The 27,605-nt window shown below is 58.8% G+C and overlaps 2 protein-coding genes across 5 annotated transcripts; one reads left to right on the top strand and one right to left on the bottom strand.

Moving 5' to 3' along the window:
- Positions 1–193: 193 nt before the first annotated feature.
- On the top strand, positions 194–16,611 carry PDZD7 (PDZ domain containing 7). Of its 2 annotated transcripts, XM_054728978.1 has the most exons (17): positions 194–416; positions 3,156–3,296; positions 3,619–3,793; positions 4,276–4,452; positions 4,735–4,882; positions 6,072–6,132; positions 6,537–6,944; positions 7,423–7,617; positions 9,141–9,191; positions 9,773–9,948; positions 13,174–13,265; positions 13,404–13,495; positions 13,649–13,720; positions 14,213–14,818; positions 15,137–15,237; positions 15,628–15,753; positions 16,056–16,611. In XM_054728978.1, the coding sequence occupies exons 1-17, from the start codon at positions 194–196 to the stop codon at positions 16,548–16,550; spliced, it is 3,339 nt and encodes a 1,112-aa protein (XP_054584953.1). In that variant the 3' UTR covers positions 16,551–16,611. The 2 variants fall into 2 exon arrangements, with proteins under 2 accessions (XP_054584953.1, XP_008142627.2); XM_008144405.3 differs by having other exon boundaries at positions 15,628–16,144.
- Positions 16,612–16,629: 18 nt separating this feature from the next.
- LZTS2 (leucine zipper tumor suppressor 2) lies at positions 16,630–26,587 on the bottom strand. Of its 3 annotated transcripts, none has more exons than XM_054728980.1 (5): positions 26,425–26,587; positions 20,693–21,142; positions 19,443–20,090; positions 18,664–18,921; positions 16,718–17,967 (listed from the first exon to the last, which is right to left on the bottom strand). In XM_054728980.1, the coding sequence occupies exons 2-5, from the start codon at positions 21,098–21,100 to the stop codon at positions 17,284–17,286; spliced, it is 1,998 nt and encodes a 665-aa protein (XP_054584955.1). In that variant the 5' UTR covers positions 21,101–21,142; positions 26,425–26,587; the 3' UTR covers positions 16,718–17,283. The 3 variants fall into 3 exon arrangements, with proteins under 3 accessions (XP_054584956.1, XP_054584955.1, XP_054584954.1); XM_054728979.1 differs by lacking the exon at positions 26,425–26,587 and adding an exon at positions 23,699–23,811; XM_054728981.1 differs by lacking the exons at positions 19,443–20,090; positions 26,425–26,587 and adding an exon at positions 23,699–23,811 and having other exon boundaries at positions 16,630–17,967.
- Positions 26,588–27,605: the final 1,018 nt, after the last annotated feature.

Below are 27,605 nucleotides of genomic sequence, written 5' to 3'. Positions count from 1 at the left end.
AGCATTCACACCCCTCCTCCATTCCCTCTCTCTTCCTGCGCAGGCCTAGTGCACACTCCAGAGAGGCAGCGGAGGTGAGGGGTCCCGTTCCCTGGGAACCCAGTCCTGCCCAGAAGGCCCATGGAGCCCGGCGCACGCAGAGCCCTCCCCTCGAGGGCTAGCAGGTTCCTTCTGGACCTGTAGTCTAGCCGCCATGGCGCACGGTTTCTCGGTGGGTTTCGACCCGCTGGGCCTTGGAGACCTAAGCTCTGGCTCTCTGAGCTCCCTCTCTTCCCGAGGCCACCTGGGCAGCGACACGGGCTCCGCAACGCGATACCTGCTGAGGAAGCAACAGCGGCTGCTGAATGGGCCCTCCCGCGGAATCCGAGCCTCCTCTCCCATGGGCCGTGTCATCCTCATCAACTCCCCCATCGAAGGTGGGGGTGGGGCCCAGCCACAGGCCGGAGCGGAGGGTGGGGGTTGAGGACATATGGCACTAAGTAGAAAGAGGCAGAGCCAATATGGGTGGGGGAACTCAAGAGATGGGAGCCTCAAGGATGGAGGGTGGGGCTTCTGGGAACCCATACACTCTTCCTCATCTACTTCTTTGCTCCTTTAGGCCAATCCTTTAGGACTCCAGGATTGCAGAGAGGTCAGAGGTGGGAAATAGGGCATAGCCACCGGGACAGTGGGAGTGTGTGTGTGTGTGTGTGTGTGTGTGTGTGTGTGTGTGTGATGCTAGCCCCAAGTGAGCTAGGCAGAGTCTGAAAAGTCCAGTCTAGGATTCAGCCAGGGCGCTGGCTGAGGGACAGAAGAGGAGCTGGAGATATCTAGTCCTGCCTATAGGAAGCCCAGGCCCAGGGAGCCCTCACTTCCCTGCTGTCATTCAAGGTCCTGCTTTGCTCATCCGCTGGTTTTATTTTTGTTTTTTCATAGACGCTACCTTTGTCCAAACCCATTTGTGTATGCCTTTGGGGCCTGTGCAGGATGGAGGGCATCCTCCATCCACCAGCCTTTTGTGTGTCCAGTTCTGTGTTGAGCTGGGAGGAACCAGGGCCCAGTTGGGCAGACGGAATGAAAGGCTCCACATGCAAAAGGAAGGAAATGAAGATAGAGTAGCAAATGTTTAGAAGAGTGTGGAGAAAAGGAAGGTGGGGGTAAGGGAAGGAGCCCCAGGGCTGGGCCCTGAAGGAGAGGGGGAGGCCTAAGCTTATGTAGATGCTTAATGCCACTTCATTGCACCCCCGTTCTGTACCAGCCCTGGTTAGGTCCTGCAGGGAACCTAGAGAGAAAGCAGGCTCAGTCTTCCCTTTCAGAAATTTACAGTGTAGCAGGGCTTAGAGACGGCAAGGAGAACAGCTGGTGATGGGGTGGAGGCATCCAGACAAAGGATGGACGTAGAAAGCATGGAGCATGATGGGGCGGCACTGAAGAGACAGCCTGGCTGCAGTGACAGGTGTGAGACAACAAAGAGCAGAAGAGCAAAGCAGGACCTTGAATGACAGCAGGGAAGTGGGGGCTCTCTGGGGCTGGGCTTTCTGCAGATAGGACCAGATAACTATCTCCAGCTCCCCTCCTGCCCCTCAGCCAGCAGAGTGCCCTGGCTGGATCCTAGACTGAACTTTTCCGACCCTGATCCTCCGCCCTGACCCATCTGGGCATCCCTGTTCCTCTACCCGGGCCTCTGGGGCAGGGGTGGAGCATGTAACTCGGGGATCAGTCTTTCCTCCACCAGTGGTCCAGCACACCCATCATCCACACACTCAGCCTCACCCTAGGTGAGCAGCAGGGCACTGGTGAGGGTCACCACTATCATTCTGGTCATGGAGCAGAAGTCCCCAGAGGGGCTACAAGACATGGGGGCGGGGGGCACTGTGGCACTGCCCTGGAAGTCCCAGGATCCCCCACGTCTCTGTACTGCACCACCCCTGCCCACAGGCTGCCCTTGGGGATTTCTCCCTGAGCTGCGCTGGTTTCTCTTAGATGAAACAGAAGTGTGTGTGTGTGTGTGTGTGTGTGTGTGTGTGTGTGTGAGAGAGAGAGAGAGAGAGAGAGAGAGAGAGAGAGAGAGAGAGATTGATTTAGAGTGCTGGAGTAAGCCCCAAGAAGAAATCTCACCTTCTCACCCTTCCAGTCTTCTCACTTTTCTCCAACAAAAAGGCCTTCTCAAGGACCCACCTCTGAGCCTTTGCTCACTCCATCCCGTCATCAATGTCTTCCCTTCCCTCCACCCACCCAAATTCCACCCATCTGAGTCCTCCAAGAATCCTTCCCTGACAGCTCCAGCCCCTGGGGACCCTCCTCCTCTGGCTTCCCCAGCACTGATGGAGAGGACCACTCTGGGATCTGGGCACATGCTGCACATGGTGCTGTTTTGGGTTTCTCTCTTCAGATAGTCAGGTAGCTCTTAGAGCCCTCACTTCCAGAATCACAGAGTGTGAGAGACAGAAGGCACCTCAGGGATCCTTCCACAACATCCTAGACAGGGATTTACCACGTGTCAGCGGAGGCACCACTTGTATGCCTCCAAAAATGAGGAACTCGCTCTCCCTCCTGGAAAACTCATTCCATGTCTGACAGCTGAAAGTATCAGAAAGTTTTCCCCTGCTCAGTGGGCCTCCGTATAATCCCGCTATGTGGGTTTTGTTCTGTCCTCTGGGTTGCACAGTCAGAAACATCTAATGCCTTGCACAGAACAGTTCTTCAACTATTTAAAGATGGAGCTGACATACTTTCTTCCACTGCAAGCTGAAGAGCCCAGACTCCCTCAGCTGTGAGCCATAGAACAGATTCTTAAACCTCTTTTCTATCTCTCTGATCCTCAGAATACCAATATTTTTAGGTCTTTGGCCTATCCTAGGCCTGTGGGCATGGGAAGCTGAAGCTTGCTAAGTATCAGACACACACACACACACACACACACACACACACACACCTGTATTATGAGAACAGTGTCTTCCCACATGGAGTCCTGTCCTGTCTACTCCCATCCCCTCCCTAGCCCACAGTCTCAAAGTCACCCAGAGGAAACTCAGAAATTGGCTGCCCCCCTCATGTAGGTCCCTAGATGCCTGTGACCAGCAACCCAGCTTCTGCAGGCCCCAAGTTGGGGAACCCAGGGGTCCACTGTGCTCAGAATAGGCATGGGAGTCATGCCTGTGTCCCCATCCCCACAGCCAACAGTGATGAGAGCGACATCATCCATGCAGTCCGGGTGGAGAAGAGTCCAGCAGGGAGGCTGGGTTTCAGCGTGCGTGGAGGCTCTGAGCATGGCCTGGGCATCTTCGTCAGCAAGGTGGAGGAGGGGAGCAGTGCAGGTGAGCAGGATCCCTGGGGGTGAGGTCCTGGGATGTATGTGACCCCACCTTAGTGAGGCGCAGAGGTTCTATTGTCAGGGATGGGAGGAAGAATCCTGGGCTTTGGAGGACCTGATCTAATGGGGAGATGGGGCCCCCTCTCAGAGCAGAGTGGACTACTGGACAGGTCCCTAGTCTAATATGGAACACACAGACCCGACCTGGGATCCCACATCTCAGGGAAGCAGTTTCAGCCCGGGGAGCCTGGTCTGATGGGGCTCAGCCTCACGCTGGAGGACTTCTCCCAAGTGGCCCACACCAGCCGCCCCTCTCCCTGGTGCAGAGCGAGCTGGCCTGTGTGTGGGGGACAAGATCACGGAGGTGAACGGGCTGAGCCTGGAGAGCACCACCATGGGCAGTGCCGTGAAGGTCCTGACGGGCAGCAGCCGCCTGCACATGATGGTGAGGCGCATGGGCCGTGTGCCCGGCATCAAATTCTCCAAGGAGAAGACCACGTGGTGAGAAGGCCTGCCCTGCCTGCCCCTGCACCCCGACCCAGAGCCACGGCAGGAGAGGCTGAGGGCACAGGGCTCTGCGCAGGTCTGGCTGGAGTGGCTCCTGCTTCTCCCAACCCCTGGGGCTGGGTCACAGAGACCGTAAGGCCTGACCCTGAAATGAGAAAAGGCCCTGTCTCTCCCCTCCTCGCCGCAGCTCTGCTATCCCAGACCCCAGCGGCCCTGCCCCCTAGCTGCTGCTGCTGCTGCTGCTGCTGAGTTTAAGATAATAACAGCGCCTCTTCCTCCTGGGCCTATGAGGATTCGAGAAAATTAGGATGATTTCTCAGATTTGATTAATCCTTGTCCCACTGAAGATCTTAGACCTGGGAAGTCCCCCAAAGGCAGCCCCACTTTTCCCCTGCAGTTATGGGGGCTGCTGGGAGGTGTGGGGGGGGTGGTGGCAGATGGGGGCCCAGGCTGAAGGCTCCTTGCTGCTGCCCCAGGGTGGACGTGGTGAATCGGCGGCTGGTAGTGGAGAAGTGCAGTTCCACGCCGTCAGAGAGCAGCTCAGAGGACGGGGTGCGGCGCATCGTCCACCTCTACACGACCTCCGATGACTTCTGCCTGGGCTTCAACATCCGAGGGGGCAAGGAGTTTGGCCTGGGCATCTACGTGTCCAAGTGAGGAACGGGCAGGGAATGGAATGGGTAGGGTAGGGAATGGGGCTTGGAGTTTGACCTGGGCTGGGACCTGGGGATGGGTTAGCAAGGGAGGCCCGGCCAACTACAAGTTCAAATGAGGGCTTAGGTCAGGGGTGGGATCAGCAGAGGGGGGCTGGGTCACCAAGAGGAGGGTCAAGGAGTTTGACTGGGGCCTCCCTGTATCCAAGTGAGGAGGGTCTGGACTGGGGTGAGGGAGGGCAGGCCTGGGGGCCCACCAGACTGCTGCCTGTCTGCCCCTAGAGTGGATCATGGTGGGCTGGCCGAGGAGAACGGGATCAAGGTGGGAGACCAGGTCCTGGCGGCCAACGGTGTCAGGTTCGATGACATCAGCCACAGCCAGGCCGTGGAGGTGCTGAAGGGCCAAACGCACATCATGTTGACCATCAAGGTGGGCAGAACTGTGGGAGTCGGGGAGAGGCCAGACTTCCTAGAGCACTCTAGTTCTTAACTACGCCCATTGCTCTGCAATTGGACTTTTTCACGGCCACATGAGAGGTAGGGCAGGCATTGTCCTCTTTTGCAGAAGAAAGTAAGGCTCAGAGAGGCAAAGTAACTGAGGCACCACAGGCAATTACTCGGGTGGTCAGTAGCAGGGCCTGTTCCAGGCCTGCTCCCCAGGTGTCTAGGGCAGTGTGCCCCTTTGTATGAGTGGTGGAGGCCTAGGACTAAAGGGGGGGGGGAATGTCCTGCTCAGAAAGGTGGGGTGGTAGCTGTGGCTTTGGGTAGGACCTAGGTGGTGGGCATCCTCAGGGTACAGGGCAAGAAGGGCTGCGCTGAGCCAGAGATTGGGTTTCAGGGGAGGTGGCTGGATCCATTATTCATGTGGGTCTCACACTTGCCTGAGGATCAGGTCCTTCTCACTCTGGCTCCTGGAGGATGTGATGCCTCACTCTGCCTAGTGCCTCGTCCTGGCCCCTGCTCCACCCTTCTCCCTTCTCCAAGCCTTTCACCCATTTCACCATCCAGTGCCTCCTCCACCATTCCCCGCCCCCACTGCCTTTATTCCCCACCTCTCCCACATTCCACCCTTCCTTTCCTTCCTCTCAAATTATCCCAAAAGCTCCTCCTTACTCCCACTCAGCCCCTCATTCATCCATCCATCCATTCATTCAATATCTTTTAGTACCTACTATCGGATGGCCAGTGTGCAAGGTACAACAATGAACAAGACAAGGTCTTTGCTATTGGCAGAGGCAGATAAATAAACTAGATCCGTGCAGATTGTGACAGATGCTATAGGAAATTAACAGAGAGAGGGGCTGAGGTGATTTAGGAAGACACTTTTAGTCAGGGGATGTCAGAGGGGGCCTCTCTGAGGAGGTGACACCTGAAGAGGGGGAAGGAGCGGGCCACAAGATGAGCTGAAGGAAGAGAATCCAATCCGAAGGAACAGCAAGTGCAAAGGCCCTGGAGTGTGGAGAAACTTGGCACGCGCCGAAATACAGTGGCTTGTGTGGTTAGAGCAGGATGGAGAGTAATAGGGGTGAAAAGTTTACTCCTGTCCCATCACTCCTCATTGTTACTCTCCCTTGTGACCCCCTCCCGATGCCCTCCTCTGCCCACCACGCCCGCCCCAGGAGACTGGCCGGTACCCTGCCTACAAGGAGATGGTTTCTGAGTACTGTTGGCTGGACCGACGTAAGTGGCTCAGGCCTCCAAGGTTGAAGGGAAAGAGCGGGGCCCGAGGGTGGGGCCAGAATATCTGAGGAATAAATGGGCAGGGGGACCAAGATCGTACTGGGATTTTCACACTGCCCAGAGCTGTTTTGGGGCCCTCCTCTGAGAAGTTGCAGGTTCTGTTTCAGGCTCTCCTAGGATCCGGAGTCCCACGGGGGTGGGTGGAGGAGAAGTGACTTCCTCAAGGTCTCATCCTACTGGCAGGATGCTGAGCAGCCGGGTGCCCAGATCCTGAGCTTCCAACCTTGGCTGCTACCAAATCCTCCCCAAACCCCTCAAGCCCAGGGGTAGTCTGCAAGCCTGGCAGGGCCCTGAAGCAACCTGCCAGTCCCCCCGAAATGCCCCTGCCTTCCCCATGCCCGCAGTGAGCAACGGGGTGCTGCAGCAGCTGTCCCAGGCCTCTGAGAGCAGCTCCAGCGTCTCCTCATACGCCTCCAGCGCCCCCTACAGCTCGGCGGAGGGCTCCAGCTCCCTGCCCTCTGACCGCATGGATGTCTGCCTGGGGCCGGAGGAGCCGAGCGGCCGAGGCCCAGGCTGGGGGCGAGCAGACACAGCCATGCAGACGGACCCCGATGTGGGGGGCCGCGTGGAGACCTGGTGCAGCGTGCGGCCCACAGTCATCCTCAGGGACACAGCCATCCGCTCCGACGGACCCTCACCCGCCCGCCGCGTTGGCTCTGCTCTCTCTGAGTCCCCCAAGACTGCTCTGCTGCTGGCCCTCAGCCGACCCCGGCCCCCCATTACACGCTCCCAGAGCCACCTGACCTTGTGGGGTACGTGGGGGATGGGTGGCTGCTGCTCTTTAAAGCCCCTGTTCCAAGACCTCCCTTAGACCCCATCCTGGGCCCCAAACCTCCCTTTGCCCCAGGCCTTGACCCAGCCTCAGCCCCAGAATACACTCAGACCCAGACCCAGCTCCAGTCCCTCTGAGCCCCAGAAGTGCCCTAACAAGCCCCCTCCAGCCTGGAGTTCCCAGACCTGTACATACACACACACACACACACACACACACACACACACACACTCCAGTCCTCATGGCTTCCTCACATAGCTGTGGCTGTGGGTAAAGGAGGGGTGAAAAATTGGAGGAGGGCCCCTGCCCCCCCCCGCCCCCATCCCCACCTCCCCTCATGGCTGCAGACCCTGTCTGTCCCCTACTCTCCCTTCTCTCTGCCCCTCCCCACACCCCTGCCCCTGGTCCTTCCCTTCTGCCCGCCCTCCAGCCTCCCGGGTGCTCCCTCGTGTCTGCAGAAGAGAAGAAGCAGCGGAAGAAGGAGAAGTCGGGGTCCTCTGGGGAGAAGGGGGCCCTGCAACGCTCCAAGACACTGATGAACCTCTTCTTCAAGGGAGGGCGGCAGGGGCGGCTGGGGGACGGGCGCAGAGAGGCCTGGACACTGGAGAGAGGGAGCCCGGCCAAGCCCCGCCCTCGCCTGGACATGGAGAAAGGTGAGTGCTGGGCTGGTGAGACAGGGAGGAAAAGTCCACTTTGCCATCCGGCCCCACATGGCCTCTTACTTGCCGTGAGTCACCGCTCCACCCTGTGAGCCTCAGCTTCCCCAGGAGTAAAACTGAAGTAATAATACCTATCTCTTTAGGAATAGTGAAGAATAAGTGAATTAGTGTATGTTCATCACTTAGGACATCATCTGCCACACAGGTGCCCAGAAAATGTAGTGGTCATTCTTATACCACCTCATCTGCCCATTTTACAGAAGGGAAAACTGATAGAGTCACAGCACAGACGGAAGTGGAGGAGCTAGGGTCTGAGGGGAGGGAAGGGCATTCTTTTCCTAGAATATTTGGCATCACCTCCCCTGGCCAAAACTCCACAGGCCCTACCCACTTCTAGAACCATCCCCGAGCACAGCCGTTTCTAGATCAGGGCCCCGGTGGAAGGGCCAAGGCAGGCTTCCCTCGTGTCAGGGGCCTCCTAAGGATCCTCACAGAGGGCCCCTCCTCTCCCATGTGAGGTTCAGAGACTGGACCAAGAGTGGATGGCTTGACTGCTGAGGTTGCCTGTGACAGAAACTCAACTCAAAGTAGCTTTAAAAAGCACCTCTTGGCTCAACTGCTGATTGAAGCTGGACCTAAAGATGTAAACAGTCTCATCGGACATCTGCCCCTCTCATCTCTGGTTCCCTTTCCCTGGATTGGCTTCATTGTCCCGCAGGCTTTGGCCACTGGAGCTAAGATGGCCACTGTCGCTTAGCAACACAAAGAAAAGAGAGCTTCTCCTCAAAGGGTCTCCACTGAAGTCTCGGGCTCTCACTGGCCCCACAGATCACTGTGATGTGGGAGAGAGATGCTGTCATCACCTCCCCTGGGGAACGTGCACTGAGGATGCGGGTCCCTGGGTGAAATCAGAGTGTGTTCCAGAGGGGAGAGTGGATGTTGGGTAGGCAAAAACAACCAGAGGATGAGGAGCGGGGCCCTGCACACACACACACACCCCGCCCCCTGCCCCGGGGGTTTCAAGGTGACAGTCCCATGGGAGAGACAATCCCTTCAAATAAGAGCAGGCCAGCCCCCCTCCCTCAACTCATCTCTCTCTCCACAGCCCCCAGGGCCCTGCTCTCTCCTGGTTCTCCTCCCACCTCTCAGGCCTCTCCTCTCTCTCCTTCAAAGGCTGTCCCTTTTCTCTTGGTTCCCTCAAGGTAAGTGCTCCCCCAGACTGTGTCCCTAGGGTTCTTGCCTCCATCCATTTGCTTCCAAATGAATCTCTATAAGCAGAGCTCGGACTGTACCCTCTCTTGACCCAAAACCTTCCCTGACTCACCACTGCCTGTAAACAAAGTTCTTGGCCTGAGCATGGCCTTCAAGACCCTCCTGGCCTGGCCCCTTGCCTCCCCATCCCACCGCCTTCCAGCCTGAACTCTCCATACCAGCCAGTGATCCATCCAGTCCTGAACCCCCCAATCCCCATTTTCAGATTGGGGACAGGGCCTGCTGCTGAGCCTTTTTCTTCTTAGCAGGGGGAGTGGGACCTGTGCAGAAGTTTGTCACCTGGAGGCTGAGACGCGGTAATTCATGCATCTCTTTACCAAAGAGATTTACAGCAGAGCTGCTGATGGGGTGGGGTGCATGCTGGGGGCAGCTAAGGGTCTTTGGGCTAAACTCAGTTGAGATCAAGCACAAGGGGCCAGGCAGATACGGAGGTACATATTGGGGGCAGCTAAAAGAACTGGACTAGGAAAAATAGGGTTGCAGACAGATACTGCGGTACAGTTTTAGGTCTCTGGAGTTTGAGTTGGGACTCCCAAATACAGATTTGGGGGATATGAGGAAGGCTTGTGAGAGCTCCAATGAGAACCTCGACAGTGTATGTTCAGGGAATCCCAGGGCCACTGGGCCAGGACTCCATTAAGGAACAGACTGGTAGAGGGGTCTGTGATGTGGGGCAGAGGGGCCTGGGGTAGAGCTCCATTGGCGGGCAGATCACTATGGGAGACTATGTTGGGGTGCATGGCTGGGACTCCATCAGGGGCACCTGGGCCTCTCAGCCAGAATGTCCAGGGGTTTGACCCCCCTTTAGGGAAGCCCCTACCTCCTCTCCGGATGGCTCCAGGCTCCTTCATCATATCCCTTTGCTCCTGCCCTGCAGACCGGGAGAGGGGCCGGGCCCTGCTCTCTGCCAGGTCTGGGAGCCCCTCCAGCCAGCTGCCCAATGTGGATGAGCAGGTGCAGGCCTGGGAGAGCCGTCGGCCCCTTATTCAGGACCTGGCCCGGCGGCTGCTGACTGACGATGAGGTGCTGGCCGTCACCCGCCACTGCTCCCGGGTGAGCCTCCAGCCGGCCCCCAGCCCCAGCACATGGTCACTCAGTCACCCAGGCCCTCATTCATGCAGGCTACTGTCTGCTGACCGGTATCTGGGCTCAACACTGTGAGGCCAGTGGTCATTAAAAGCGGAAGTCACCCCTGTCACATGCACACACCTGCACACATACTGAGCTCACAACCAGAAAGGGGAGCTGGACACTAGAGCCTAAACACCCACAGTGACAACTCGTGTGAAGTGCTGTGAAGGAAAAGGACATGAAAAAGGAACCCAAGAGCACAAATCAGATGTGGCCTTGGAGGGCCTCTCTGAGGAGGTGATATTTAAGCTGAGGAGAGAAGGAGCCAGGCAGGTGATGAATTGGGGTACAGGAGTCCCTGCAGTCACCTGCCTCTGTTCTCCTCTAAACCCCAGCCCATCCCCATGCCTCCTTCTGCTCCTGGGTCAGCCAACAGGCCTGGCACAGGTAAGTAATCCCTTGTCCCTTCCCCCACCTCCCAGCCCAAACCTCTCAACACCTACACGGCTATTCTGTGTTCCCTTCCACTTCAAACAGCCCAGAGGGTCCAGAGTGGCAAAGAGGTTAGGTGTGAGGGATCTTTGTAGCCTGAATGTTGGTGAGACTACAGAAGGCACATGTCACCCCCTCTAGGGGGACTGGAAGGCCCTCTCCAGTAGCTAGGCTTCCCGCTGTCTCGGCCTTCAGGTTTCCGTGATGGGTTCCCTGCGATGAATCTGGGAACTCGAGCCTGTGTCCAAGGGCTGTCTGAGGAGTTTTAGGAAACCGTTTGTGGATCCCCCCGACTCCGACACCTTGGTCAGGGTGGGGCTGTGTTGTATGTCTGGGTGATGCGTGCATTTGTCTGTCTGTGGAATACCTGGATTTGTGTTGACTTAGCCGTACGATTGTATCTGTGTGAGTGTGCATGTGTCTGGCTAAGGCATGTGTCACCTGGAGACTGAGGCGTGGTAACTCATGCATCCCCTTACCAAGGCCTGGTTTACAGCAGGGCCCCCTGTGATCTGGTGCATCATGTTGGGGGCAGCTAATGGCTTTCGCTAAATTCAAGTGTCATCCTCATCTCAGCGCTAAGTGGGGCTGGCTGTTGAACCAGCCTCTGTAAGCATGCAATTCTGGGCTGTGGCCACTAGGTGGGCCTCCGTTCCTTTATTCGCTCCTTTTTCCTAAACCCTCGCTTCTCTCTCCCCACCTCAACGAGGATGCCTCTCACTGTGTCCCCACAGCACCTGGGGAGCTCCCAATACTACCCAGACCTGACCCAAGCCCTACCCACACCAAGAGATCGGACCCTCTGGGGTGGCCTGAGAGATGAGTAAAGCTCCCCTAGTGATTCTGATGTGTGTCCCTGAACCCCTTCTCTCTCCCCCTCTTAGCCACCTCCTCACAGCCTCCAGGCCAGGCATTGTAAACCACCTCTCTGATCACTTGACACTCCCCAAGCCCCTGGTAACCTCTTTGACAGGATGGAGTGCAAGTTCCTTGTTCTCACCGTCAAGGTCCTCCCTGATTTAACTCCCCAACCCACTAACCTCAGCTTTCCCATAGCCACCACATCACCCCTGGTTTCCACATAGCTTGGTACAGGTTTTGAATTGCACAGCTCTAGAGCTACTACTCACACTGCTGTCACAACCTGCACAGCCTACATGGAGGCCCTTTATGTAACTCACGATCAAGTCAAACTTCTGTCTGCCCATTAGTCCACATCACCCTTGGAGCACTTTCCTCCCAACACTCATGCTGATCCCTGAATTTATCCTTAAGAGTCGGTGTAAATGCCACCGCTCCCATGAAGCCCACTCTGACCTTCCCACCCTCCTCCGAGACTCCCTCTGTGAGTGGTTTATAGTTCACTGGGGCATGTGGCTCATCCTGCCCCTCGATCCGACTACACTGAGTTCTTGAAGATCTGGAACAGGATTTTTATTCTTGTGCCCCCACTGCCACCCTCCAGCACATAGCCTGGCACTTAGTGGGTGCTGAATGCAGGTGTGTGAACTTGAGGCTTGTGCACATCTGTGACTATTTGGGGGTATATTGTCCATATATGTGGGTGTGTGTGTGTGAGTCCCTATAACTTGGTGTGTGGTTTAGAGCCACACACATAGTTTATCTTTCATTTATTTCCAGATACGTGTGAATGCCTTGCTCTGACCACCAGAGCATGCTGTTTCTCTGTGTCTGTGCCCATACCGGATGCTCTGTGTTTGTGTCCCTGACTCAGTACGTGTCTCCCTTTCACCACCAGGGAGCGCTATGTGTCCACTAGGGTGGCTCCCAGGGTTCCGTTTGCCAGTTTGTCTGCGTAGGTGGGTGTGGTCGGTGACATCCGGGCAGTGCCAGGCAGAAGGGCCTCCTCCGTCCTGAGTACTGACTGGAGAAGCTTTCTGCAGGGCCACCCCGTCCCCAAGGTCCTCATTCCGGCCCTGGACAAAGGCTAATTTGTAGGTCTGCGTGCAGACAAATGATGGGCCAGCCAGGCCCACGGCCTAGCGTGTGGCTCAAATTCCTTCCTTCTGCTTGGAAGGAGGGGGCGGGGAGGAGAGTCCACTCACGGCACATCCTTTTCCCGTACAGCGCAGGCCAGAGCCAGACCTCTCAGGTTTCAGTCCCTCTTCGTACTTCCTCATCTGTGTGGCGTCGGCAAGGTCCTTTTCTCTGAGCCTCAGTTTCTTCATCTGCAAACCAGGAATAGATAATGTCATCGCTCAGGGTGGTTGGTGGCTAAATGAGAGACATGTGTGAAAGGCTCAGAAAAGTGCCTGCCCCGTAGCTGTCTTCACTATTACAAGTCTGTTGTTATTTTTTTTAATATATTTTATTGATTTTTTACAGAGAGGAAGGGAGAGGGATAGAGAGCTAGAAACATCGATGAGAGAGAAACATTGACCAGCTGCTTCCTGCACACCCCCTACCGGGGATGTGCCCGCATCCAATGTACATGCCCCTGACCGGAATCGAACCCGGGACCTTTTAGTCCGCAGACCGACTCTCTATCCACTGAGCCAAACCGGTTTCGGCCAAGTCTGTTGTTATTGTTGCAGGCTTTCACCTAGTCACCAAGATAAGACATCCTGTGGACAGCCCGGGGATGGGGAGAGCCCTTCCTAACATGGGGGCCCCCCCTGACATGCCCAGGCATCGCCCCGGGCCCAGCTCGGGAAGTCCCCGCTGCTCTCTGACCTGTGGTGCCTGTCTCTGCAGTACGTGCACGAGGGCGGCGTGGAGGACCTGGTGAGGCCCCTGCTGGCCATTCTGGACAAGCCCGCAAAGCTGCTGCTGCTGCGGGACATCAGGTGGGGAGGGGCTGTAGGAAGGAATCTGGGCAGGAGGGGGACCCCTGATACCTCCCCCAACCACCCCAGGGCCGAGGCCCCCACCCCCGGCACCTTCAGAACCGAACCCTCGCCCACCCCCATCTCGCCCTCTCCCAGGAGCGTGGTGGCCCCCACAGACCTGGGCCGCTTCGACAGCATGGTGATGCCTGTGGAGCTGGAGGCGTTTGAGGCCCTCAAGAGCCGGGCAGGTCAGCAGCTGGGGGGCAGGACTTGTGGCTCCTGAGCCCCAGGTGGGGATGGGGGTGGCCTATCCCAACGGAAAGGGGGCAGAGCCCTTCCAGCGGTGTCCACCGGGGAGCCTGTCAGCCCGTCCCTGCCGCTGACCTCTTCTCTCCAACCAGTACGGCCCCCGGCTCTGCGACCAGCCCGGCAAGACACACCACCCAAGCGTCACCTCATCACCCCTGTGCCTGGTCAGTCAGAGTCCCAGGGCCGGGGAGGGGGCACTCCCAGGGGGGACTGGGGGAGGGAGGACAGGCCTCCTTTCGTCCCTGCCCCAGGGACTGTGGGTGTTGTGGTTTCAGAGGTGTGTGTGGCTCCCGAAGGAAAGCCCTCATCCACCAGAACCATTTCTGCCACATCCGCTCACCACTATTACTTACCTAATAATTGGTTTTAAACCCACTTGCTTTTTAAATCAGTCTGTGCAGTAACCTCCAAGAAATTACCAGTTTGGTGTGTGAGTCATATTTTTTCTTAGACACATTAAAAAAAGCTGTAACTATTACAATAGAAAGTATGAAAGTACTCTTACAATGGCACACGGGCAGTGGCCCTCACTGCGGGGAATTGTTTCCAACAAACCCAGGCCTGGTCTCCTAGGCCTTAGAAAGGCAAGGACTGGGGGTTGGCAGGGTGGCCTGGGCTGATGAGGGGGGCAGCCTGACCTTGGCCGTCTTCCCCAGACAGCCGTGGAGGCTTCTACCTGCTGCCTGCAAATGGCTTCTCTGAGGAGGAAGAGGATGGGGAGCTGAGGGAGCGGCTGGGGGACCTCAAGGTCTCCCTGGGTACCTCTGCCTCCTGCCACCCTCACAAAGGGATCCCCCCTCTCCAAGACGTGCCAGTAGATGCCTTTGCCCCACGCCGAAGCACCTGCACACCCCCTCCCCAGCCACCCCCCGTTGCTCCCCGGCCCCCGAGGCCTAACTGGCTGCTGACAGAGCCCCTGACCCCAGAAGGCCCTCGCCAGAGCCAGGGCCAGAGCCAGGGACCGGCCCAGAGCCGCAGCCGCAGCCGCAGCCGCAGCCGGGGCCGAGGCAAATCACCTGGACGCAGGCGTTCCCCATCCCCAGCGCCTATCCTCACCCCCAGCATGGCCAACGGGCGCTACCATAAGCCTCGGAAGGCCAGGCCCCCTCTGCCACGACCTCTAGATGGGCAGGTAGCCAAGGTGAGAGGCAGTCAAGGGTCCAGCGAGAATGGAACTGGCAGGACAGCTGAGCAGGCAGCCACGAAGGCCCCCAGTGGGGAGCTGAGGACAGTCACGCTGTCCAAGATGAAACAGTCCTTGGGTGAGTCCGGGTGGGACTGGGCCTGGCAGGGGCTCCTGGGTTTGGGTAAGGTTGGTGGGTTTGGTTTGGGGATGTGACTAGGGGCCTGGGCCTAGGAAAATAATCTGAGTGTTGGGGTACAGTTGGGGGAATCGATAGATTTGGGGGCTTTGAGATCTAGAGGATTTTGGAGTGAGTTGAGGATTGAGTAGTAACAGAATTGGAGTTTGGGGAAAGTTGGGGGCCCCGGATTTGGGGATGGGGTCCTGGGTCTATCCTGGGAGCTCTGGGCTGTAGGGGTATGGCACACTCTTCTCCTGTGTTCCTCACTCTCTCTAGGCATCAGCATCTCGGGGGGCATCGAGTCCAAGGTGCAGCCCATGGTGAAGATAGAAAAGATCTTCCCTGGGGGGGCCGCCTTCCTCAGCGGGGCCCTGCAGGTGGGTGAAGCCAGCCCCGTCCACTCCCTCAGCCTGGAGCTGATCTGGCCTCTGGCCGGGGCAGGCTGGTTCATGCGCATCTGCCAGCCAGGCATGTTCAGACCAGGTCGTGGGAGGAGAGGGGTCAGGGTGAGCTGGCCAAGGGAAAAATCTGTCCCCTCATGCCAGCCTGGGCCTGAGGGCGGCCCATCCTGTTCCACCCCTTGCCCCAAGGGACAAAGGGCCATTGTCTGTGCCCCACCCAGCCCCCAACAGCTCCAGGCACAAAAGTCCCATTGTCCATCCCCTCCACCCAGAAGGAGAGTGTCCTCGCTGGTGGAGGTGGAGGTTGGATGCTGGAGTAGGGGGTGACCTGAGGAGCAGGGCTGTGATCTCCCACTCCCATCCTAGGCTGGCTTCGAGCTGGTGGCAGTGGATGGAGAGAGTCTGGAGCAGGTGACCCACCAGCGAGCAGTGGATACCATCCGCCGGGCGTATCGAAACAAAGCTCGGGAGCCCATGGAGCTCGTGGTCCGGGTCCCCTGGCCTGACCCGCCACCCTTGCCCTCTGACGCATCAGCACCCAGCGGTCAGCTCCTTCCTCCAGACCATTCCCCTGCCCGCTGACCCCTGGGTGGTACGCCCATTGGCTGCCAGAACCTCACAGAGCCCTTCCCCACCATATCCAGACCTCTCCCACTGTCGCCACACCCCCAGCCCAGTCCCCTCTACAACCTTCCAGACTCCAGATTCTAACCCGGCTCTCCCCGCCTATCCCGTGACCCTTCCCACTGACCTCCGATCCTCCCACTGACCCCAGAATCCTCCTGCTCTCCCAGACCTCGCCTACTGACCTTCTGACTCAGGAACCTCCCAGGCCTGCTTGCCTTGCCTACTCCCAAAGCTCCACGCCGGTGGCTCAGATCTCCCTGCTTTCTTCCCTCCCCCGAGGCTCTGCCCTTTCCAGACAAACTTGGTGTCAAGGACAAGGTGCTACTGGGCAGCCTGTGTCCCCTACTCACTGCTCTAACCTCCCAAGACAGGAAGGTCGAGAAGCCCAAGGTCTGGAACTTGGGATTAGAGGGTACTTTCTCAAGATGCCCCCTTCGATTCTCCCAAGCACTGGGGGGCATGGACTCTCAGAGGTAGCCCTCAAGCAGTCATTGCATCCACCTCCCAGCCCCACGCAGTGTTCTATGCAAGGAACAGGATGGAAGTCTTTTCTAATTTCTCAGACCCAGAGAGACATTTCATGTTGCGGTCCACTAGCTGCAGACTTTCTGCTGGATTCGTCCTTTCCCAGCTCCCTTTCTCCCCCCAGAACACCTCCATGAGGGGTAGGGGAACAGCCAGCAAATAAAGAGGGGTCGGGTTCGGGTCAAACAAGTTCCCATAATCTTTATCCAACACACTCACCTTTTTTTTTAAAAATCAAAAAAAATTTTTTAATTTTTTTCTTTGGGTTTGTACAAGAAATTTACAGTGTGAAAAATATACAAGTGAAAACGAGGCCATACCCCAGGGTGTAGGGAGGGGCAACTTGGTCACAAACACAAATAAACGAGACATTTCTGAGTTCTTCCTTTGGTCTGACTATAGCCCCCCTCACCACAGGTGAGAGGCTGCAGAGCTGGAAGCTGGGGATCAGACCCCGTCCCAGCCCTGTCCCCCAACATGGGCAGGGTAGGGCAGGCACATCTGGAGCAGCTGGCGCTGTCTGGCTCTCTCTGGCTTTGGAGTGTGGAGACGAGGGAGCTCCTTCCTCTCCCCAGTCCCCTGGCTGGTTGAGCTGGTGAGCGTTTGGGGTGAATGGGGTGGGCAGAGTGGCGCTGGCAACAGGTGGGGAGTGAAACAGGTTGAGTGAGCAGGAGCCTCTGGGTGACAGTGAATACAGGGACCTCCAAGGGGTCTGATCTTGCTCATCCAAGTCACGGGGCAGCCCTGGGTTCTCGGCAGAGGCCCGGAGGCCTGGATCCCAGGGGACGAGTGGCTCTGGGGCCCTCAGTGGACCTGAGGCAGCTGTTCCCTTTCAGTAGAGCTCCCTGCAGAGCTGGGACCCCAAGGGCCCTAGATTTCCGTGGCAGTGATCTCCTCCAGGCAGATGCAGGGGGCTGGCTCCGCCAGGCCCAGGTCAGCGAGCTCCCGGGCCTCCAGCTCCAGGCTGAGCTGCTGCAGCTCCTGCTCCAGCTGCCGGTTCCGCCGGTACATCTGGATGTAGTTGTGCTGCAGCTGCTTCTGATAGCGGATCACCTGCTCCTTCTCCGCCTGCCAGGCCAGCCGTTCTCCCTCGAAGCTGTCCCTCTGCTCCTCGCCTCGCCGCCGCTCCTGCTGTAGTTCGGCCCGCAGCCGCTCCACCTGGGCCCGCAGGCTGCCCCCAACCCCGGCTGCCACACGCTGTGCCTTGGCCTCATCACTCTCTGCCAGAAGGAACGGGTCAGCAGTGGCAGCTGGCACAGGGGGTTCCCGGAGCCCAGCTGCCTCGGTGTCCAACTGCCCAGCTTTCTCCCGAAGCCGCTCAGCCTCCTGGCGGTGCCGCTGCAGCTCCTGGGAACAGGCCTCCAGCTCCAGCTCCCGGGCCCGGGCTGCCTCCTGGAGACCCCGCACCCAGCCCTCACTGACCCGCAGTGCTGCCCGTGCCTCCCGCAGGGCCACCCGCAGGGCCACCAGCTCACTGCCCTTCTGCACCAGCTCTGCCTGAGATTCCTTCAGTTGTTGCTTCAGCAGGGAGATCTCGCCCGACTTCTGGCACACCTGGTGGTGGGAGGCAGGCAGGAAGGATGGTGAGAAGGGGTCTCCCAGGGGGTCAGGCCCTGACAGCATGCTGGCCATTGTGGAGAGGAGGCTTGATCCTTATACCCATTTTACAGATGAAGATACTGAGGCAAGCCTAGCGACTTGACCAAGGTCATACAGTTAGTCAGCGGCTAAAGTGGATACAGACCCCGATTTTTTCCCTTCAAAGTGGTGTCTTTAAACCACTTTGGTTAAAAGCATACACAAAGGAGTCAGATTGACTTGATTCAAATCTCAACTCTGCCACAGCCTGGGTATAATTTTGGGCTCCAGCCTTTCTGGGCCTCAGTTTCTGCATCTCTAAAATAGGGGTATTGACAGGACCCACCTCTTAGGACTGTTAATGAAGACTGGATGATATATAGTCCATGTAACATGCTGTGAGCAGTGCCTGGTGCATAGCAAGCACTACATTCTTATCACTGGCTGGAAGGCAGTGGGTGGGAAATGCCAACGGCTATGGGCACCGGACCAGGCTAATGAGGAGGCCACACACGGAAGCCCAAGGAGGCTCCCTCCCAGCAAGGGAGGTCAGAGGGGGATCTTCAGCTCACAGAGGTGAGGAAGGGGAGGCCCTCCTGGGGTGTTCCTGGGCCCCTCTTTCCAGGGCTTGTTCCTGCAGGACCCCGCTCCTTCCCCCCGGGTCTGACCCACCTCCCACTTGGTCTCCTCGAGCCGGGGCCCGAGCTCCCGCTGCTCTCGCTCAAAGGTAGCGCAGCGCCGCTCCAGCTGCTCCCGTTCCTGCAGCAGCTGTGCAAAGTCATCCTGCAGCTGCCGCTTCTCCTGCTGCAGCTGGAACACCTGCAGCTGCAGCAGCTGCTGAGCTCGCTGGGCCCGCTGCGCCTGGGCCGCGCCGTCCTCTCGCAGGGCCTCGCGCTCCCGCTGCCAGTGCCGCTGCCGGTCCTCGTACACCTGTGGGCGAGAAGGCAGGCCTGGGTCCTGCAGCTCCCCCAGGCTTCGAGCCCTAGCTGCCCCCAATCCCTGACTGCCCTGGTGGCCTACTGGGGCTTGAGGCGGCTAGATTACACTAAACAACTGTAATAATTTGACAACAGTGACAAGTACTTTTAGGATAATAGAAACAACAACAATAGCAAGCACTTATGTGGCACTTCCTAAGTGCCGGGCATTATTCTAAACACTTCCCACCCTTTGCCTTACTCATTAACGCTGAGAGAATAAAGATATCCCCATTTATAGCTGAGGAAACTGAGGCTTAGTACTGATAGGTAAAGGGTAGTGCTGGGTTTGAATCCTCACCACGCTACAGTTAAGCCAGATAACTGGGCGGGAATGGGGTCACGAGTACAACTGCCCCCCCACTTGCCCCCACCCTGAAACACACGGAAATGCTCCTTGGATTCCCAGCACCTCTGGGTGTCCTGCCATGCCACCCCCACGATCACCACTGACGACACCTGGCACACGGTCACCTCACTCTCATCCAGACTGTCCCGCAGCTGCTGCAGCTCTGCTTCGCGGTCACGGAGCTTCCCTTCCAGGGCACAGTGCAGCAGGGCCTCGTCCGAAGGGGGTGGAGGGGGTGGGGGCGGTGGTGGGGAGCGCTCCCCACAGGAGCTGCTGTCAGGGGAGGCCCGGGGACCGCTGCCCAAGAGGCCTCCGGCCATGCGGCCTCCCAGGGAGCCTGTGCTCTTGCTGGAGGAAGACCGGCCACTGTCCGAGTGGGAGGGCCCAGTAGGGGCTCCTCGGGCTGGCCCTGGCAGGACTCCCCGCCCAGGGCCGTGGGAGGGCAGGTGCCCGCCTGGGGAGCTGGTGGCTGGCTCGGCACCCCCAGTGCTGTAAGTGGGTAGGCTGGACAGTGAGTTTCGGCCGGAGTCGGACAGCGTCCCTGATGGGCAGCCGCTGGCCCAGCCACTCAGTGCCAAAGGTTTGTCAGCAGCTGAGGAGGAGGAGGAAGAGGAGGAGGAGGCAGCGCCCCCGAACAGCTGCGTTAGGCTGCCCTGGCTCCCAGACAGTCCGGTGGCCCGAGGACCCAGGAAGCTGGGGAGAGACGGCGCCCCTCGAGGTTTGGGCAGGACTGGCTTGAAGGCTGTTGGGCGGATCAGGATTTTCTCCATGTTCTGAAATGAGGTGCCACGAGACACTGGGGATGAGCTACTCAATCTTTCAAAGCCCTTGTCACACTCCCTGTCTTCCCATCTGGGGTCCCCCATCCCCATATATTAATAATTGCTACCGAGAGCCTCCTGCGTGTCAGCTTTATGTCAAGTAATTTAAAAGGTTCATCTCTAGTCATTACAGAAGCCACATGAGTAAAACATTATCACTATCCGCATATTACAGGTGAGAAAATGGAGGCTGAGCACAGTTTTGCTCAAAGTCAATCACACTGCCGTTGTACAACAACAGCAATTTCAAATAGCTAACATTTATCGAGTGCGTAGTATATGCCAGGTACTAGGCTAAGCACTTTACATATATTAATTTTCACAACAAACTTATGAGAGCTGACCTATCACCTCCATGCCACATATATGGAAACAGGCTCAGGACAGGTAAGTGACTTCCTTGAGGTCATATAGCCAGAATGAGGCAGAGCTGGGATTAGAACTCAGGTCTGGTGAATCTGGAGCCCACACTCTTACATAGACCTCCGAATTCCTCCAGCTTCTCCGGGGGGCTCCCGATTCCACCCAGGCCCTAAAGGAAGGCTGGTCCTCACCTTCTCCAGCTTCCCGGAGACAGGAATGAGTTTTGGTGGGGGGCCACGGAGGTGGGCATTGCGCGCCCGCTGCTCTCGGGCATCCTCGATGTCACTGCTGGGGGTGGATGGTGACTCTGTCCGGAAGTCCTCGTTAATGTAGGTGAAGGTGGTGCCAGGAACGGTCTTCCTGGGGGGCACAGCTGGGCACAGTGGCTCCTGTGCTTCATAGCCACCCCGCAGCAGTCCGTCCTGCTGGCGGAAGAAGGTGGGCCCGGGGGGGCCGTGGTGGCGGGAAGGAGCTGGCCCCCCAGGGCAGGGCCGGCCTGAGATGAGGCTGCTCACGCTGCCCATGGCTGGAGCTTGTGGGGTCGTGGTGGCCTCAGGAGCGGGCTCCAGCGGCACCGGCAGAGTCTGCACAATGGCCATGGCGGCAGCACCTCTGGCCTGGCCGTGGGCCTCCGGGGGAACCTGCAAGCAGGGCAGCGGTGTCAGAGTCCCTCCATCTTGAGCCCCCTCCCTATGAAAGGTTCCAAGTCCCGCTCCTGACCCCTCATCTCAGGTCGAACAGCGCCCTGATATCAATAATGTTAGCTACTTGGTGCCCCCAAGGCTCCCCCTCCGAGCACTGGCACGAACCGTGGTTCTCCCTGCACCCCAGACCACTGCCCAGCTTGGCTCTGAACAGGGCAGAGGACTGAGTCTACTGAGCAGGGGTGAGGGGAGGGGAGGCCTAGTGGTTCTGCAGGGCCCAGCCCCAAACGGCATCCCCCACAGAGGCCAGGACTCAAGTGAGGAAGGCTGTTGGGCGGATCAAGTCCCCTGGGACAGGTGGCCTCATTAGAGGGCAATTTGGGCAGAAGTAACCTCAGGGACGAAGTCAGCAACTCAGATGGTAATTAGGGAACAAAGAGCCAAGGCCAGGCCGTGCCCAGCCTCCCCCAGCTGGGCCTCAGTTTCTCCCAGACACAGAGGCGGCAAGGGTGAAGCTGGCCAAACAAGAAACTCAGAGCTCTTAGGGAAGCCCAGAGGTGCCCTCTGGGATCTCCTGACTCCATGCAGGTGCATGCTTGTTGCCATGACAACTTCCAGCCTCACCATACCCAATCAGTTGGGCCTAAAGGAATCCACACAGGCCTGCTGCCAGCTTCTATGAAACCTTCCAGCGTCAGGTGGTCCCCAGCGTGATCCCAAAGGGATGAGGGTAGAAGCCCTCCCATCACCTCTGGCAGCGGCTTCAAGATCTCACTTCCCCGAAGCCCAGGGAAGAGGGCTCCACCTCCCAGGCCCTCCTCCTTCCTGGAAGGGGCCAGCGAGTCTCCACCCGGAACTCCCTCCATCCTGAGGCGAGGACGAAGACCAGGACTCAGGCATCTGCTGAAGTCATCATGCAGAGCGGGGGCCAAGAGGTGGACAGAGAACTGCGTAGGAGCAGGAGCGTGTGCCTTTATTTGTGTGTGTGGGGCTGGATGCGCAGCAGGAAAACGAGCACTGTGTATATGAGAAGGTGTGTGAGGACATCATGAATGAGGGAACGTGATTAGACATGGGTAGGAAGATACATTCATATATACCTGAGTACATGTGTGAATTCATATGGGTGTATTTTACAAGAGTAAGTATGTGCGTGAAGAGGGGGGTCACTCTTAGAAAGTATGTGAACGTTACAAATGCACACAGAGTAAGTGAATTTGTGGCGTATGAGTGTGACTACATGAGAGAATATGTTTGGACAGATGTCCACGCATATATACCTGAGTTTGTATGTACACTCACATTATTTTACACAAGTGTGTGAACAGGAAAGTGAGTGTGTATAAGTGTGTACAAAGGAGTGTGTGTGTGTGAATAGGAGCATGTGTGAGAGGGGGTGGGGGCCTGGGTGGCATGCAGGCAGGGCCAACTGGGTGAGTGGGAGCTTGGTTTTTGTCACTCACTGGAATGTGGGAGAGGAGAGAGGTTATCTGACTCCTTTGCCTGATCTGCTCCCCTTCTTTCTTGCTTGTGTTCCATTAAGTCCACCCCCACCTCCCTACTCAAGTCAAAGACCCTGAGACCCTGGAAGATGTCCAGACGGAGGCAGGAGGAGCTGGGGGGAGGGGGGGGGGGGGTGGTGAGCACTGTCTCCCACACAAGTGCCAGCCCTGAGCAAAGTGAATGGAATACCCCCTCCTCTGCCCTCTCCCAGACGGCTCCAGAGCATGAGAAAACCGTGGGGAAGGGGCTGCTTAGGGGGCAGCAGGGGCTGGCACCTCTGTCTGCATGTCCCCACTTCAGTGAGCACTGAGAACGTGAAAACTGAGGGGAGGAGACTCAGAGACAGGGCCCCAAAAGACCAGAGACAAAGACTCAGAGGCCCCAGGGTGTCAGGTAGACAAGGAGACAGACAGACTCAGTGAGGCCAGAGCCCTGAACCCCACGGAGCCAGGGGCCCCTAAATCCAGAAGAGACATAAAGTTGGGCCCTGCGAACCAGACACCCACGGAGCTGGAGCCAGAGCCAGGCGTCTGGAAAGCCAGGCCCAGCCAGCCAGGCTCCCGCTCTTGGAGCCTGAGAGAGAAGGAGGGGCAAGTAGAGGCTCCATTTTGAGAAACGCGTCTCTGGCTGTGGGAATGGGAACCCCCACTCTCCCCAGCACTCCTGGAGTGACCCCTCTGGCACAGCAACCCACCTTGGTGGGCCGGGGGGAGCAGAGGGCAGCGTTCAGCCACGGCCCTGGAGAGGTCTGGCCCAGGTCTGAAGGCCCACAGACCCGATTTGGGGGTGGAAGAGTTGGGGAAAGTCTCCCCTCACCAAATTCCAAGGAGCAGTCAAGTGGGAACGCGTTTGGGATCACGAGTTCCCATTCTGCAACAGGAAGCCGGAGCCCCCATTCCACCCTTCGGAGCCCCCCCCCCCCCGCACTCCGCCACCGCCTCCGCTTCCATAAAGTGGGGGCCGCTGTGGAATGCTCCCTTCCCACTGGCCCTCCGCCACGCAGAAGTTGGGGGCGCCCCCAGATCACCTCCCCGCCTCGGCCCCCCTCACCTCCACCGCTCTGCTCCATGCTCAGCCCCGGGCCGCCCCCCGCGCTCCTCCGGCGAGCCGCCCGGCTTCAGCCCGCGCGCGGCCACTCGCAGCCGCCGGGCCCAACCCGCCCCGCCTCCGCGGCGCCCCCTGCGGGGCAACCCCCGCCCGACCGGAGTGGGCGGTGCAGCGCGGGGGTGGGGTCCCAGGGGCGTCCCCGCCCCCGGGGCGCGGCCACGCGCTAACACTGCGCGTCACGCGTGTCCGGGCGCACGCGGGGGCTGCAAAGCCGGGCCCCCTCTCCCCCAAGCCGGTGGCGGTGTATCTGGGGGTTCGATCGGCCTAAGACTCGGCGGCGGCGGCGGGTCACTCTCTCTCTCAACCCCGACCGCGGGGCCAGCGGCAGCTGGTCATTGTTCAAGCACAAAGGGCCCGGAGCCGCGGCGGCCGCCCTGCCCCCTTCGCTCCTCCAGTCGAAGCGTTCCCCTCGCCCCACCTCCCCCCCGCCAGACACACTCTCCGATTCAGAGTCCAGAGGGGGAGGCTGAGGGTCAGCTGCCGCCCACTCTCAACAGCGACCCGGGCCCTGCGCCCCAGCGCCCGCCGGGGACCAAGGCTCGGTCGGTGCCTGCCCCACCCCCAGCGGCCAGGAGGAGGCACACTTGGCTTGGCGGAGGCGGCGCCACCTGGTGGCAGGTTCGGAAAACACACCCAGTAATCCCGCCCCCGGACCTCGGCGTGGCCCCTACTCGACTCCACCGCACTGTACCCTCCCCACCTTGAGCCCAGGCCTGCCCCAGGGGCGGCTCTGTGCTCTTCAGCCTTCCCACAGACTCATCTGCTAGGAGGACGGTCATTGCTCGGAGAGGTAGCCCCTGGCCCTTCAACAATCACCGGGGTAATTACTGGACCAAACCCACACCAGCCTCACAACATTCCACTGTCTTGTCGGGGTCACCAATATTCTCAACCTCTGGCAAAGAACACAACCTTTCCCACCTTCGGTTTCACGCGGCCACAAATCAGAGCCCATTCATCTCCTGGTGCCACGCTCCGACTCTCCGTCATCTTTCAGGCCGACTCACACAGAGATGCTCGGAGTCACACAGCTACTTGTGCACAGGCTTTCACAACTCGCAGTCCTTGCACCCAGTCACCATCTTAAACACACTTCCTCTCCTAAGCATCTTTCACACACCGACGGTCTTATTCAGTCACAACTTCTTACACGTACACGTTTCTCAAACATTCTACCACACATACTTCCCTGTAGGGGTCTCTGTGACCTGGGCAGGTCAGCTGATGCCAGCATCCCTGGGCAAGGACAGCCTCCTGCCCCCAGCCCCCCACCCCCCTCAGGGCCAGGCCTGCCAGAGCTCCTCTGCCCCAGGAAGGAGCATTTGCCCCCACCCTCCCCTTCCAGGCCACAGACCTGGCCGACTCTCAGCTCTATTTTTAGCTCTATGGAAAGGGTTGTTTTTCTTTCTTTTTCCCTGGAAAGGGAAACATAGCCCAGCCACCCTCAGGCTCACCCCAGATCCTCAGCCTCACAAGAACAGACGGGAGCCCCTCTCTCCAGGAGAGACCCCCTCCTCTGGTCTTGCCCAGATCCCAGCCTCCTGGGGCACCAGGAGCCTCCTCCCCTTTCTGGCAGCAGGCCCAGAAGCTCCAGCCGCAGCTGGGCTCGGCGTGTGCGTAGGGGTGGGGGGTGGGGCAAGGAGGGAGGCTGGTGGCCCCTGCCCCCTCCCTCATGGGGGCGGAGGACTCGTCCTCCCTCGACCTGAGGGGTATAGGCCCACTCCAGTACTGAGGGGAGGATTATGCTCCTGCGTGCTTTGGGGGAGGGGGACTCCCACGCTTGCGTGAGTGGGTTTTCTGCTCCTACCTTGGGGGGAGGAGCTCCCAGCTCTGCTACCCAGGCTGGAGGTATGGGACCGGGAAAGGGGGGCAGGTTGCTGTCCTCTGCCATCAGTAGTGCCCGGCCTCCATACCTTCAGGGTTGAGTGCACCATGAATGTGTTCGCGGGAAGGAAGGCAGGAGCCCAGGTAACCCCACCCCAGTCCGTCTCCCGCTCTCCTGCGCTACCCCGACTCCAGGGGGCATAGTGCTCCAGTTTCTGGAGGAGGGCTGATCACCTCTCTAGGCGGAGAATGGAATACAGCCCCCCGCAAGGGACCCGGAGAACTCGCCCTAGACTGGGGAGGGACGTCCTCGCTTGGCCGGGGGCGGGCGGGGGGGCGGGGGGGGAGAGCAGCCCACGTGTCCGTAAAGTGATCACGTGCTCGGCGCCTGTTTACGTCTTAGTCTTCACCTGCAGGCCTCGGGGAAGTAGGAACCGTGTGAGGTGTCCCACCCGGCCCACCCCCTTCCGTGACCGGCCGGCCCTTTTCTCCCACCCCCGTCAATTGTCAATTACGGGACAACAGAGGTCCCTGTCCGCTGGGGTCCGTGCGGGCCGGTAACGCTGCTCCAAGAACTGCAAGAGGGACCCACTGGGCGCGTCCTTTCCGGAGTGCACGTGTGTTCGCGTGTCCCAAGTGCGTGCATGGGTCTGAGTGCACGCGTGTGTGGGCCCCGTGTGTCAGTTTCCGTGTCGGTTTCCTGTTCAGACACTTCGCCTGCGTCCCGGCGTGGGGAACCCCCCTCCTCATCCCAACCCCCAGCTTCGCCAGACGGGAAAGTTTACTCCGGAGCCGGGATGTGTGGGAGGCGCGAGTTCCTACACCCCTGCGGCCCCACCACTCACCCAATGCCACCTGCGTCGCCGCTCCAGCTCCTGCCCGGCTCCAGCTCCAGCGCGGGGGGCACCTTCTCGCTGCAGATTCGCCGGCTTTCAAGCCCGCTCCGGGCTCCGGGCGCCCGCCAGGTCCGGCCTGGTGGAGTGGGGCGGGGCCGCTGAGGCCGCGCCCCCGACCCAAGGAAGGGAGTGGTCTGCCCGGCACCCCCTCCACAGCCGACCCAGAACCCAGCCCAGCAGTAGCTCGAGGTGGCCCGAGGCTGCCCTCTGGCTTCACAACTTAACTGGATTTGGCTTTAGACCTGGGGAAGGGGCCAGTAGTACGTGTTTGAGAGCTAAGCTACCCACTTGGCTGTCCTAGCCAAGCTGGCTACAGGGCTTTCCTGCCGCCAATCCCTGCTCTGCCAAACCTGGTCCACGCTCGGCCCACTCCCCAGACACAGGGAAAACCCCTGGGAAGCAGACAAAGAAGGCTCGGGTTACGCCAAGACAGACCTGCCTCTCCTCCCCCCACAGCTCGGGTTGGGACTGCCTAAGCAGAACCAGCACCGAGCTCGCCCTTGGTGTAGGTGTCTGCCCCGGTGAGCAAGCCTGCCAGTTCTGGTTCCTTACAGAGCATAGCCTGGCTTCCCTTAAACTCATAAAGTTCCACCCACAGGCACAAACAGGAAATTGGCCTGTATTTCAGGGAGGCACCTAGGGCTCCCTCCCTCCATGGCACCCAAGGCAGCCCGTGGGAAGGCACGCTGTGATGTCTACAGGTACCGGGGCCATATTCATAGCCTTAGTGCTTGGACAGCAAGAATCCAGTGAGTTTAGTCCCTTCTCAAACACAGCCACAGGAAAGAAGCTGCTGGAGGACCAAAACGGCCCCCTCACAGCCAAGTCTGATACTGAAGCTGAAGAAAGGGCCGCAGAGCCCCTGACCCTGCTTGGCCAGGCCCTTCGGGAGCTCTCAGGGAGATGCTTAACCTCCAATTGGATAAGGGCGGAGGACTTGGCCTCAGTGCACTTGGGCTGGGTACAGGGACAGTGGCTCCCAGGGATCCCTCCCACTGCTTTCCAGGCTCCAAGCACTCCTGAACGCATTGTGGGCTCACCTTGATGTGAAGAGTTTGACAGTTGTGAAATGCAATGTGTTTGTGTAAAGTGTGGGGTCAGGGGAGCATTAGCTTCCCCTCCCTACCCAC

The sequence above is a fragment of the Eptesicus fuscus genome, chromosome 17 (assembly GCF_027574615.1).
Source record: "Eptesicus fuscus isolate TK198812 chromosome 17, DD_ASM_mEF_20220401, whole genome shotgun sequence".
Taxonomy (NCBI): Eukaryota; Metazoa; Chordata; class Mammalia; order Chiroptera; family Vespertilionidae; genus Eptesicus; species Eptesicus fuscus.
This window is presented reverse-complemented; position numbering and strand designations above follow the sequence as displayed.

Coding starts and splice junctions, on each gene's coding strand:
- PDZD7 (XM_054728978.1), top strand. CDS start 194: ATGGCGCACGGTTTCTCGGTGGGTTTCGACCCGCTGGGCCTTGGAGAC. Junction 4,453..4,734: donor CTGGGCATCTACGTGTCCAA/GTGAGGAACGGG, acceptor GTCTGCCCCTAG/AGTGGATCATGGTGGGCTGG. Junction 6,945..7,422: donor GAGCCACCTGACCTTGTGGG/GTACGTGGGGGA, acceptor TCGTGTCTGCAG/AAGAGAAGAAGCAGCGGAAG.
- LZTS2 (XM_054728980.1), bottom strand. CDS start 21,100: ATGGCCATTGTGCAGACTCTGCCGGTGCCGCTGGAGCCCGCTCCTGAG. Junction 18,922..19,442: donor ACAGTCTGGATGAGAGTGAG/GTGACCGTGTGC, acceptor TCTCGCCCACAG/GTGTACGAGGACCGGCAGCG. Junction 17,968..18,663: donor TCGAGGAGACCAAGTGGGAG/GTGGGTCAGACC, acceptor TCCCACCACCAG/GTGTGCCAGAAGTCGGGCGA.